The 13,676-nt window shown below is 36.3% G+C and overlaps 1 protein-coding gene across 2 annotated transcripts in view; it reads left to right on the top strand.

Moving 5' to 3' along the window:
• The window catches only part of Pls3 (plastin 3), a 95,240-nt gene that overhangs the window by 53,953 nt on the left and 27,611 nt on the right, over positions 1-13,676 (top strand). For both annotated transcript variants that reach the window (XM_005404619.2, XM_013504543.1), the window contains exon 2: positions 4,197-4,277. In XM_005404619.2, the coding sequence (XP_005404676.1) occupies positions 4,205-4,277 (73 nt within the window). In that variant the 5' untranslated portion in view covers positions 4,197-4,204. The remainder of the gene's footprint in view (positions 1-4,196; positions 4,278-13,676) is intronic.

The following is a 13,676-nucleotide window of genomic DNA, read 5'->3' as shown; positions in this document are numbered from 1 at the left end:
TCTTCTACATTACATGTATAATTCATGGAGATGAGTAATAATTTTGTGTTGAAACAATAATTGCTTAAAGTATTTATAAAGAAAGGTAAAATAAGACTTACCTAGTATTTTTGTAATCAAAAACTTTCAATCTCATCTTCATGAAATCTTACTTTTACCATTACCTTCATGAGATTGCATCTTAAATTATGAAAAATTTCTTCTTATTCTTAGTTTCTAAAATGACAAAATTCATATCTGAGTGAAGATCTTTCTTCACTGAGACTCCTCTGAAAGGTCTATCTACTGACAAGTTATCAGTTTTTAGAGGAATTTTAATATCATAGGTAAGAAATGTTTATGAGCAGACAAGTTCTGGCATATATTTTTTTCTTCATGTCCCACCAATAACCTGACAATGTCAAAACAAGGTTTGAGGAAGGCAAATCTCACACAGTGGCATGGAAACCTTATTTAAATTTTTTAAATTACCAGTCATTATATATGTGTTGTATTATGGTGAAAGCTTACACTATCATAAGGTTATTTTAAAATTGCCCTAGGATTGAGGAATCTGAGTTTGAATTCCAGTTCCATGGTCCTGCTGAGCTGAAGTCATCTAATTAGAAAAAGAAGAAGACTATTTACCTCATGTGACTACTGTGAGGGTTCAGGGAATGAACATGTATATGAACTTGTCCAACATATTACTTGGCACAGTCATTGATCGAATGAGTTTTATTAAAGTATTATTTTGCTGAATGGCTTGCTATGTGTCTGGGACTGTGGTAAGTTCTAGAAAAAACAGCTAGGTTGTGTAAAAGACAGACATAGCCTGGCTGCCTTAGACTCCTTCCATCTCCCATCTGCCCTGGCTTAATGAGTATTGTACTCATTGGCCAAAAAAAAAAAAAAAAGAGAGAGCTGGGGAATAGTGTATTGCATTTATTTATTTATTTATCTATTTTTTACTTTAAAGAGAAAAGAACAAAAACAGAACAACACAAAAACTATGAAAATGATACAAAATTTCAAAATAAGATGATAGGAAATCAACAATGGTTGTTGTATTACTTATTGTTACCTTCAAAGTAGTTGCTCAGATTACCAGATAGGTATGCAAGATTGATCAAACAATTAAACATTAAATGTTCCTTTCAATAACCCAATAGAAATTAGTAGTACAATTATCTTAGCTACCTTGTGTATATATATGATTTCTTTCCTTGCCTTCTTTCTTTTCTCCTTTCCCTCATCCCAGTTGTTCTTTCCTCTTGAGCAGTTTCTTTCCCTTTCACAATATCTATTGTACCTTTCAGATTTTATTTACACTTTCAGGTTCTGACACTAGGGAAACAATACAGTGTTTACATATGTTGGTACAATTTATTCCACTTACGAGTATGTTCTTTAGTTGTGTCCATTTACCTGTAAAAGCCTCCAGTTTATCTTTCTTTATAGCTGAGTACTACTCCATTGTATAAAAATACCACATTTTTATCCACTCTTCAATTGATGGACATTTTGGTTGTTTCCAAGATTGCACATATATCACTGTGGTATGATGTCTTTAATTCTTCTGGGAAAATACCCAGAAGGGGAATAACTGGGTTAAATGGGACCTCTAATCCTAATTTTTTGAGGAATCTCTAGACTGATTTCCGAAGTGGTTGCACCAGTGTACATTGCCACCAACAGTGGAGAAGGGTTCCTTTTTCCCCGCAGTCTCTCCAGCATTTGTTGTTGGTTGATTTCTTGATGGTAGCCATTCTTACTGGGGTGAGATGGAATCTCAGAGTTGTTTTAATTTGCATCTCTCAAATGACCAGTGATGTTGAACATTTTTTCATGTATGTATTTGCTACTTGTATTTCTTCATCTCTGAAGTGCTTATTCATCTCAGATACCCATTTTTGGATTGGGTCTTTGAATTTGAGGGGTCTGATTTTTATCAGTTCTTTATATGTTCTAGATATAAATCTTTTGTCTGAGGGACAGTTAGCTAAAGTGTTTTCCCACCCTGTGCACTGTTTTTTCACTGTATTGGTGATTTCTTTTGAAGTAAAAAAACTTTTTAATAAGATGAGATCCCAGTTGTTGATTCTTTGAAGTGTTTCCTGTGCAGTTTGGGTTTTTTTTTTTTTTTTCATGAAGACTGTGCCTACTCCTATGTCTTCAAGATTTCACCCTACTTTCTCTTCCAGTAGATTTAAATATTTCTGCTTTAATATTTAGATCTTTGATCCATTTTGACTTTAGTTTAGTGCATGTGATAGACATGGGTCTAGATTTAGTCTTTGGTATGTAGATATCTGTTTATTTATTTATTTATTTCTTGAGGCAGGGTTTTGCTATGCAGTTCAGGCTAACCTTGAACTCCCTATGTATCCCAGGCTGGCCTCGAATTCATGGCAATGATCCTCTTGACCCAGTCTCCCAAATGCTGAGAATACAAGCATGAGCCACCACACCCTGCCTTATTGCTTTGAATAAAATATCTAAAGGGGATCAATACAAGATCTCAAAGTATTTCTATTCTCTGTTCTTTTTTGATTTTCTAAGTCACATCTCACCATGTAGCCCAGGCTGACCTCTAATACTGTCCCAGCCCTTGGCCTCCCAGTTGCAGATTTGTCCCGATGCCATGCCTGGCTTTTACCTGGTGAGAGAGAGAGAGAGAGAGAGAGAGAGAGAGAGGAGTATGTGTGTGTGCGGCAAGGATGGAACCCAGACCTCACACATCTACGCAAGTGCTCCACCACTGAATTATGCCCACGGCCCCCCAAAATTGTGTTTTTATAGTTTATGAAATTTAACATTTTAAATATCATTTTGAAAAGGCAACACATTTAAGTCAGAGAAACTACTCTATGATACACTAATGGTAGACACATCTGATCAGACCTATAGACTGTACAACACCAAGAGTGAGCCCTGATGTACAGGGTTCTGGATGATAATGTTCAGTATTCTGGGTGATAATCACATGTCACTGTAGAGTCATAAGTTATAACAAGTGTACCATCCGGTGTGGAATGTTGATAATGGGGGAGGCTGTGGGTGTGTGGGGTCAGCATATGGGGAGCTCTCTATACTTTCTGCTTAATTTTGCTATAAGCCTTAAATTGTTCTGAAAGTCTATTTAAAATCAAGGAAAAAAAGGAACATAAAATGGCAACATATATTCATTTTCTTTTTTCATTGTCCAAAAAATGTTAATAGATTTGTATTTGGAGACTTAGCAATTGTGATATAGACCTCTCTTCTCTATTACAAGAGTCACCAAAGTTTTTCTTTAAAGGTTCAGATCATAAATATTATATGTCAGGAGACAAAGTCAAGGGTACTAAATATTTCTATAAATTTTTATTGACACAATTCAAAGTACAGTAATAATAGGGCATCATTTTTGTGGTGCAAGTGTAATAACAGTAGCATTTTCCCTGGGATGTTTAATTGAGGTTCAAGGTTAATATGCTCTATGACTGAAACTAACTGCAAAATTTCTGCAAAACTCTTATTTAGGTAGGGGACCATACAAAAGAGTAGTGAGCCACATTTGGCCCATAGCCTATTCTACTGGTTAAAGCCCTGCTGTACTGGTTAAACATAGCAAGTAAGGTCAAAGTGGAAAGGGTAGAAATTTAGATAATATCAGTTAACTGCATAAAAATAGGTGCATTCACACAGTTGTATGGCTTCCGTATCGAGCAAACATATTTGTTTTATTTGATTCCTCTTCACCTCTCTCCTTAAACAAGTGATTGACAGGTGTCAGTATCTTATTTGAAAAGTGCTGTTTGCAGCAAATGACTGTAAAAGGGGCTTAAAAGGAAAATGACATTTTACATGCATCACTGGTCAAGTAATTTTGATCTTTCGCTTTGGTGTGTATAACCAAGAATTTCTATCATGTGTCTGTTTCCTGTCATTGCTGGATACCTTGACCCTCCTGACACTCTGCGCATAGTTTAAGATTTTTGTCCTTACAAGGGAAATTCGGAAATACTTTTTCGATAACTTTTGGCAAATGAGGGACTCACATTTATTTGTCTTTCTTTATTATGGATGTAGCTACAGCTATCCTAACCTGTTCAAATTTTTTCAGTAGTTTGCAGTTTTGTTCAGAATATTTCTAAGTAAGAAGTTAGCAAGAGTGCTTATAATATACTCATCACAAATTCTTTTTAACTCTGAAAACTTTAATTTGTCTTTAGATCTTTAAATGGATGAGATGGCTGCCACTCAGATTTCCAAAGATGAGCTTGACGAACTCAAAGAGGCCTTTGCAAAAGTTGGTGAGTATGTTTTATAATATTACTGTAACAAAAAGGTAATCTTTTATTTTGTCTTAATCAGAGTCATTTCTCTAAAAGAAAAATCTCATGAACTGTTAATCACAAGCCTTGGGGCAAAATAGTTAAAATAGATGTGATCAAGTTCTGCCAGCTACATTTAAAACTGTATTATTTCTACTTATCTGAAGTATTTAATAAGGTCAAAGATTTATAGCCCAGGGTTCCAATTGTTAATTGGGCTCTAGTGTGGCTCCTGAGATTTTTATGACAAAGGTTATTATTGTATTTTAGGTGTCATGCTTTTCTGAGGAGAGAATTTGAATCTTTTGCCATATTCCTAAAGGGATGTGTGATCTCTGAAAATGCCGGATAGTATTTATCCTTCCCTAATACACTTTTTCTCTTGGATCTTCCATACCGTTGGATAATGCAGATTACTCTACCTTTTCATATTAAATTATAGCATCAACACAAGATGAACGCACAACATGCCATTTAGATTACCTTTTGACATCATGTCTTACAATTGTGCTGCTATGAAAACAGTCTGTAGAAGGCAGAAGACCGGGTTTCTCTAAAGAACTGTGGATGTATTATTCTACGACTCACCATGCGCTTAGGTCAACTATTGCTGCTCAGTGTCTCCTACACTAAAGCAGAGATCATAAAGTTAGATCTTAAAGATTTGTTGTTTAAATCAGAATTTATTCTTACACTTGTACTAAAAATCTCATCAGTGAAAACAGAGGGAGGATACATCTCTATTGCCATATATTTATGCTCAACATTTTCTATAAAGGCATTCAATAGTAACAACATGTCTTAGGAAGAATAATAACCCCCTATCAGAGTGACTATTCATGATCCCATCAGAATTCTAACTAAAAAAAAAAAAAAACCTGAGTAATCCTGAATCTAACACAATTTTGCATGTATTTTTAACGAGCAGTATTTCAGTAAATATGACTTCCTGTACATAGTCTGACAGTAGGTTATGAAAAATAGCAAATGAGTTCTTGGCTACAAGAGACATTTTCTTTTTTCTTTTTTTTTTTTTTCTTTCTCTGTTATTCTTACCAGTCTTATCATAATTGTTTTGGAAGGGTATTTCCTCTGATCCTCTAGTTTTATTTATATTCATCTTTCAATGTTAACAACAGCTTAAGTTGTTTCTTTATAAATGAAATGTTGGGGTAGGGTCCTTACCATATTAATATTGTGATTGTTTAATCTCCAAAGCCTGGCTTAGAAGACAAATGTTTATTGCTTGAATAGGCCTGGTCCTCAAGGGCAGCATCCTGGAAATACTTGTATGCAATACTTCTTAAAATTAATTCCAATATTACTTTACCTGATGGGACTTAAGATACTTTTATCAGTAAAAGAGCTTAATTGCTCCTTGAAAGCATAATGTTATAAAGAGAGTTGACCAAAGATAGGAGATTGAACTATAGGTCTTATTGAATTCCCTAAGGAACATATGTTCCTATGTCCAGATCTTTATTAACATATATGCTGTAAATAAGAATTCTGGGATCCAAAATTTTAGCATTTTCTGAATATTTCTCTTTTATATTCTCTCCTCTGTATTTAGCACAATGCTCCACATATGTCAGTCTCTCAACAAATACTAAATTGATTGAATCTAAAGGAACTTTACATAGTCTTAATGTATTGGGATTTTGTCAAATCAACTATACATTCAAAAGAGCCTTTGTCACGAAGATTTTTATTATAGTAGAATTTATTATTAAAGTTTTGTCCATTACACTGTAGCACATTATACATATATATATGCTTAAATATATGTATATGCTTAAATATTTATGCATATATATACATATAGAGAGAGGCTTGTATATAGTTTGTCTTTTAGAAACTCATTTAAAGCCCAGCTGAATTTTTTTATTTTCTTTTAAAACCTCTGTAGTTTTAGTTGTTATAGTTACAAAGCCCTCAGGCAACCATCAAAGGTGTTGTGGAAATTTATTTTTTCATTCAGGAAAACTTTATTTTTGAAACAGGCTGTATAACGTATTTTCCTGTTAAGGAGGATTGTTTCCTATTGGGGGGGGAGGGGTGGAGAGGACTACTTTGTCTCAGTTCAATTGTAACAAAATATGGAAACCATTATATGATTTTCCCCATCTATTAACAATAATAGCCTTGATTATCTCCTTAGAAATTTGGCAAAATCATAGCATGTGGAGAAAATCTCTGTAATTACCACTAATCACAGGTTTTGTTCAATAAATTAATAGTGCTTTGAAACTCTCTTTACTAGCAATACATTGAGTATTAAGATGTAAAGGCCCCCTTTCACTCACTTTCTGCACCTGCTTAGTTTTAAGTTCCAGTCTCATGTAATTATTTGAATTTTTTCAACAATTGTTTCCAGTATTTCCTATTTGAATAGAAAAAACTTAATTCATTTCTCCCCTACTTTTTAATGTTTCTATTTTAATTGAAATGCTACTATTCTGTATAACTTCTTTCTAAAAAGGTACAGCTAAAACTTTAAAGAACAGTTAGGAACTATTTTACCAAATAGAAAACGTCTTCTACATTCTAAGACTGTTATTTTGCTGAGGAAGCTAATAGTCATTTGTGTTACTGCTTGCCATGGGGACAAACTTGGGGAGCTCAGTTTTGCTTTATTACTGCAAACACTTCCTTTCAAGTAGACATTTTTCTCTCCTAAGAAAGTTTCTATTGAAATTTAAACATGAAATTTATCCCTTTTGACATATAAGAATAAAAGGGTTCTTAAATGACTAGACATAGTGTGGGTGTATTCCTTTGAGAATTCCCTCCAAACTAAGTCAAAAATTTTTGGTTGTGGTGATTTTTAGTTGTACCAGATTTCTCTCATCCCAGGATGTTGAGGCTTTTTTCCAATTACTTGATATTCTCTAGTATTTAAAAGCCACATCAAGGTGATGCCACCAAGAAAAAACCATGGTGGTTTAGTTAAATTTACTTTTAGTATTGAATAGAACTATGCAAGTGCACATTTGTTTAACTATGCCTTAAAAAGTAAAGCTATAGGCCAACTAAAAAAATAAACAAACAGTGGCCTTTCAATGAGCCATTGGATTAATTATCTCTGAAGTATTAGAAGTGGATGGATTTGAACTAGGTATGGTAGTATGTGCCTATAAATCCATCATTTGGGAGGCTGAGGCAGAGGATTGCAATTTTGAGGCTTGCCTAGATAACTTAGTGAGACCCTGTCTCAAAATAAAAAGGATGCGGATGTAGCTCAGTTATAGAGTGCTTGCCCAGCATATGCAAGGCCCTGTGTTTGATCCCTAGTACTGCAAAAATCAAAAAAAATTTTAAAAAAGGATATACTGGGCTGGCCTGAAACTATGCATTGACAGTGTGGAAGATAGGGGTGCACATGTACGGGAGACAGCAAGAGCACACATGTGTGGGAACACACTCAGGTAAGCATGTAGGTATTTTTTAACATGTTCCTACCCTGGTGACTGACTGCTACAAAGCCCATAGCTAGTGAATAAGATCAGCAGTTACTTTTCGAGGACTCTAGCACACTAAGGCAATAGCCAATACTCAAGCATGACTCTAGCCTTGATCGTGTAGGTATTTTTAAAGTAGCAGAAAGTGGAAAGTGATGTCTGAACTGCTGGAAATATTTGCAAAAAGGATTGATAAGCAACATTTTTGATTGCCTGTTCTTAGTCCTCTAAACTGATGCAGTCTTTAGCTGTACTTGACCTCCATCTTCAGGAATCCATAATTGAACTCTTAATGTAGCAAGCTCTAGCCTACCGTGGCTGGGACTCATTAAACTGCCTCTCGTATTTGCTGCACTGAGCTACCTCAAAAGGTAGAAGCTGTGAAAGGCCAACCCCGCATTTAGCTAAGCATCTGGAGATGTTTAGCAGCTGCCTTTTAATGCCTAATGAAAGCTCGACTTGACGGTTTAGATCTCAGGATGGAATATAAATTCTTCTGTAGAAGTCTTTTGCCTAAGTCTTTTAAATCAATATTTTGTGAGCTTTCATCAGCATTTAGGATTGTGTGTGTGTACAAATCCATTATTAGACATTTAGATTCTTGTTATCAGTTCTTGGTGTTGAAAATTTGTGAATTATATTGCTCAAACTGAACTTTTAAATCCAGCTTTTCTGAAAAGATGTACATCTGCACTGGATTGGGTTTCTTAAGTCTTAAATGAGCACTCTCCAGAGTTAATAAAGGGGCCACATGTGTGTCACAGATGAAGCCACACAATATGAGACTTCTGTATAACTAACAATTCCACATTTAGACAGATACAAGGGTAGTTAAAGCAGTACACACACAGCACACACACACTCGACCTGAGGGTTAAAGGAAGTCCTAGTCTTCCCTACTGTCAGATTTATAAGACAAATTTGCACCCCAAAAATGTATTTGAAGAAGTAGATGGCAGCACATACCACCTGGACAAGGGCAATGTAAAACAGCAGCTAAAATCAAAACCACTTGAATTCTGGCTCAGCTTTCTCCAGACAAGTCCTTAAAATAGCTTAAATAACAGGATGCAAGGGGAGGGAAAACATTTCCTTTTAAGGATATGCATTCTTGGTGTGATTCAAACTTCTGCAGGAACATGGCTGTATAATAAGTTTATTTACTCTGAGGTTACTTGAGGGAGAGTGTTGGGGAGAGGTAACTGGCATTTATAATAATACTTCATAAGAGAAAATGAGATTTCCTTTAAAACAAAATGCAGATGTGAGTCTAACGTGTCATCTGAGAAAGACAGAGACAGAGAAAATTCCTTGCAGCAAACAGTTGGTTTTTTTCTGATGAATTCAGTAACCAATATGAAAGATAGGCGTGTCTGGTGCCGTATTGAAAGCGCTTAGTGAATTTTTTAAAGTATAGTGGAGGGTTTTTAGTCTTTTTCTGAAAGGATGCTGGGTCTTATTATTACAAGTGAGCCCTTTACTTTCTGTCAGCACTTTGTCTAGTGCTTAGGTGGTGTTTCTCTTTCCCAGTACTTGTTAATGTCTGCCCATACTGACCGTATTTTCTGAATCAAAAAATTTGAGACTTGTGCTGGCAGAAACGTTGAGACCGCCCTGGATAATACAGGGTGAGTGATCATTCATGTCTGTTTTATCAGCTGATTGAAAATATAATGCTAGAACAGACGAATCTTCCAAACACACAGACTTTTCCACCCCGTGCCAATGTATAGTTGCAAGTGGGAAATGAGCCAGAAAAGGCTTCCAGAATTCTGACAGTTTTGATGCGAAAATAAAGGGCCACCATCGTACGTGATGGTTGTGACATAGTTTCCAGTTGTTAAAACTGCTTTCAATGTAGCTCAATATTTTCTGGGCTCATGCATTATTAAATTCTCATTGTTTATGTCAAAACTTCCAGTAGGAAAAGTTTACCTTCTAATGCAAATTTGAGCTCCTGGTTAACGTCACTGATGAGAGGGACACTTTCTGAAACGCCATTAAGCTACCGCATTTTCTGACCTTTCAAAGCACATCAGATCCCTGATAATGCTTAAGGATGCATTTTGTTTTGTTTTGTTTTTTGAAACTGGGGCTTGAAAATAAAATTAACATAAAACTCTTTAAAAGTAATTGCATGCTATTTTGTCTTTCAAGTACTTTGACCAGCTGGGAGAGAGGATTTTGTAAAATTAATTGCTAGCTGCTGTTTTAGGCTCCCTCTGCCTTCTTATTGAAATTTAAATTATTTTCTTCAAAATATGTGATTTAGGAGCTCTAAGAATGGCTTGATATAATTTACTAGTACTAACGCTGAAATGCCTTTGATCACTGCAGATAGTATTAGGGGGATTAACATCTGCTGATGGAGTACAGGAAAATGGAAGACTAGGTAGAACTTTTAAAAGATGTCACATGTTCTTCTCATCTCTGGGAATATAAAAGATAGATCTCTCAAGTGACTCAAAAATTTTACAAGGATTTAGAAGACACTGGTTAAAGTGAGACCCAGGGGTTTTGTCTAATTTGTACATCTTTGGGATCCAATTCAGTGCCTGTGATCAAGCAGATACTCAGCAAGCCCTCATCCAGGATTAAGCTATTTCATTTTTTGATTTTATTTTATTTTTATTTTGATGAGACAGGGTTTTTCTCTGTTGCCCAGGCTGGCTTTGAACTCCTGGGCTCAAGCAATCCTACCTCGGCCTGCTGAGTAGCTGGGACTAGAGGTGTGCCCACCCTAGCCAGCTACATGGTATTTTTAATAATGTCAAAGCAGGTTTCTACATTTGGAAAGAAACCTAACCTGACAGCCACCCCTGCTAGCCTACTTGGGCTCTCCTTGGTGGGTGTGCTCACTTAGAAAACCAAATTACAGATCTGAAGGCTGCTGGGTGGGGACAGGATTAGAACAAAGGGAATGAGATTGAATGTTATTTAAGGGATATTTCTGTCAAGTTTTGGTTTCCTGATGAATTGCCAGTCAGTCTTTTTAGTGCTATTTCTGTATTTTTTGTCAGTTGTTTAGTTTTGTTTTTAAAGCCCTCATCCAGGATTAGAGGATTTTTTTCTCCTGCAGTCAATGCCTGGCACCTAGTGATTCTACAAACGTAATTTTTTTCCCATTGCTTACCATCTACAAGGCTAAATCTGAATCAAGAGGTGTGCAACCTATAACAAAGACGGTCATATAATAACAAATTCTAATTTCTCCAACTCTTTCATGTTTTTCTGTCCTTTACTTAAAAGCATTTGTTATTACTACTCTAACTTCGAAAAGGAGTTTCCACATGTGGTCATTTTATGTTATATTTTAGGGTGGCGACTTTATGACATCTTTTAATCACATCAAAGAGCGGTCGTCTAATTAATGCTCAAGAGAGGTTATTGTAGAGAGAATTCATGCAAATGGTACTTCCCTCTGATCCCAACCCTTGATTTCCACGTAATACAAATAAACTGCCAGATGAGGCTTAGTGCCTCGGCCACTTTCATGTAGATTTCAATCCCTTGTGGTTTTCCAGTATTTAGCTTACAGTATCTCTACCTACCACTTCTATTATTATTAAGAACAACTACTGACTACCTGTTATGCCAAGTCTACGCTGGAATCAATAACAAAAGATTAAATTATCCTCAGCTATCCCATTTCAGAAGTCAAAAACCACTGAAGTTTTAACAAGTTAAGAGGAGTAAGTTATTTCCTTCTCTAAAGGTATTTAAAACAAAACAATATTATATATCGGTAATGAGGTATAGCAGCGATCAGAATATTATCTCTATATCTGTTTTTGATATGCATCATTATTCTGTCTCTGGTTTCAAAAATATGTGTGTGGGAGGAAGAGGTTGTAAAAGCCTGAATGTTCTGATTTAGAATCAGTGTGAGTCAAAAGGGACATCAGAGACTGTTTGGTCCAAAGCACTCCTTTTAAGCTGGGAACACTAAGACCTAGAGAGGTGACTTGCGCAAACTAGTAGCCAAGTTGAAATTACATCCTGAGTCACACTGCTCCCATTTTGTGTCCCTTCAACTATGCTATGTACCTTTTGCTTCTGTCACACTCTGTTCCTAGTACTGAGGTCCATGTGAATTTTATAAAGAAAATGGAAGAAACAGATTGGCATTGCATGGGAGTGGGTGTATCTGAACCCAAGATTCCCGTGTATCAAGAGTTGCTCACCTACAGTCACGTGAAATTCAGCCCTCATTTCACCATGCTGTGGTCTGACCCAGATGGCTGCCACAGCAAGCTCTGCCGCTTATGGACTCTGAGTCCTCTGCCTGGGACCTGGGGATAAATTTGGCTGTAGACACTGAAGAAAGAAAAAATCAAAGAGTGGCTCAAATTCTGCCACAATGCTATGCAGATTACTTTGTTCTGTTTAGTAACTGCGGATATTGCTCGTTTGATTTCTACATCTAAACAGTTTATATGTAGAAGAGTATGATATATGACCTTTTATACATTCAAAACAAAGAAAGCGAAGATATGCCCTAGGGAAACTGAGTACTTTGGTCCAAAGTACTCAGTTTTTTTTTCGGAAGTATTGAGAAGCTTGAAATTGATATTTCCAAAGTACATACTTTTAATTGATAATTTTTCTTTGTTATGATTGGATTTTTTGTTTTGTTTTGTGACACTGAGGATTAGCTCCAAGACCTCTAACATGCTTGGCAGGCCGCTGAACTACATGTCCAGCCCTATCCTACCCTTTTTTAAATTTTATTTTGAGACAAGCTCTTGCTAAATTGCCCCAGCTGACCACTAACTTGCAATCTCCTGTCTCAGCCTCCCAAATACGTAGCTGGGATTACAGGTACGTGCCACCACCCAGCTAACTGATAGATTTTTAAATGTAGTGAACAATGTTTAAGAGTATCTGACCAGCTGAGAGTGATGGTACATGGTGGTAATCCCAGCACATGAGATGCTGACAGCAGAAGATCAGCCTGCTGGACTCTGGATTACTCCATAGGGAGACTGAGTCTAAACGAAAGAAAAGAAAGAAAGAAAGAAAGAAAGAAAGAAAGAAAGAAAGAAAGAAAGAAAGAAAGAAAGAAAGAAAGAAAGATTTAACTTCTAGGTGGTAGGAGTATAGCTCAGTGCAGAACATGAGGCTCTTCACATGCATGAAGCCCTGCATTCAGTTCCAAGCAGTGGACAAAAAAAGTCTCTTTGACCCTAAAAGTATACTGCATTGAGACTAAACATAGAATTTTATCAGCTTTTGAGCTGCAGATATAGCTCAGAGGTAAAGCTATTGCCTAGTATGTTCAAGGCCCTGAGTTTGATCCCCAGCACTACAAAAACAAAACAAAACAGGACAAAAATACACACACACACACACACACACACACACACACACACACAATCTTATGTAGGATGTTTACTATTTAGGAATTGACAAAACAGCTAATATGATTGCACTTAGATACCACTTAAAAATCCAAAATATGTACTGTGGTCTAGAAATCTACACAATCTGCCTTTGCAATCTGCCTTGCACTTTCCCCTTTGCTCACTCTGCACAAGGCATACAGGATCTCTAGCATTTCCCAAGAAGCATTTTTGCATCCCAGACTTTGTATTTGCCATTTCCTCTGCCTTAAATCTCTTCCCCTGCATAGCCACATGGTTTGCTCCTTTACCTCCTACAAGTTTATATTCAAATATAACCTCATTAAAGTGGCCTTTCTTGACCATTCTGTCTAAATAGCATTCTTCCACATCATCACTAGGACCCGAGGTTACTTAACTTAAATCACTCTTGACCTTTTGGGTTGCATAGCTCTGCATTGCATAACAAGGGGGAACATATGCATTGTAGGATGTAGGATGTTTGCAGCATCCCTGGCCTATACCCACTGCATGCCCGGAAAATCTTCTCCCTGTGCAGTCGTAGCAATCAAAAT

The sequence above is a fragment of the Chinchilla lanigera genome, unplaced genomic scaffold, assembly GCF_000276665.1.
Source record: "Chinchilla lanigera isolate Chin_1 unplaced genomic scaffold, ChiLan1.0 scaffold00089, whole genome shotgun sequence".
In the NCBI taxonomy this organism is placed as follows: Eukaryota; Metazoa; Chordata; class Mammalia; order Rodentia; family Chinchillidae; genus Chinchilla; species Chinchilla lanigera.
Note: the sequence above shows the minus strand (reverse complement) of the source record. Positions and strands in the feature narration are given on the sequence as shown.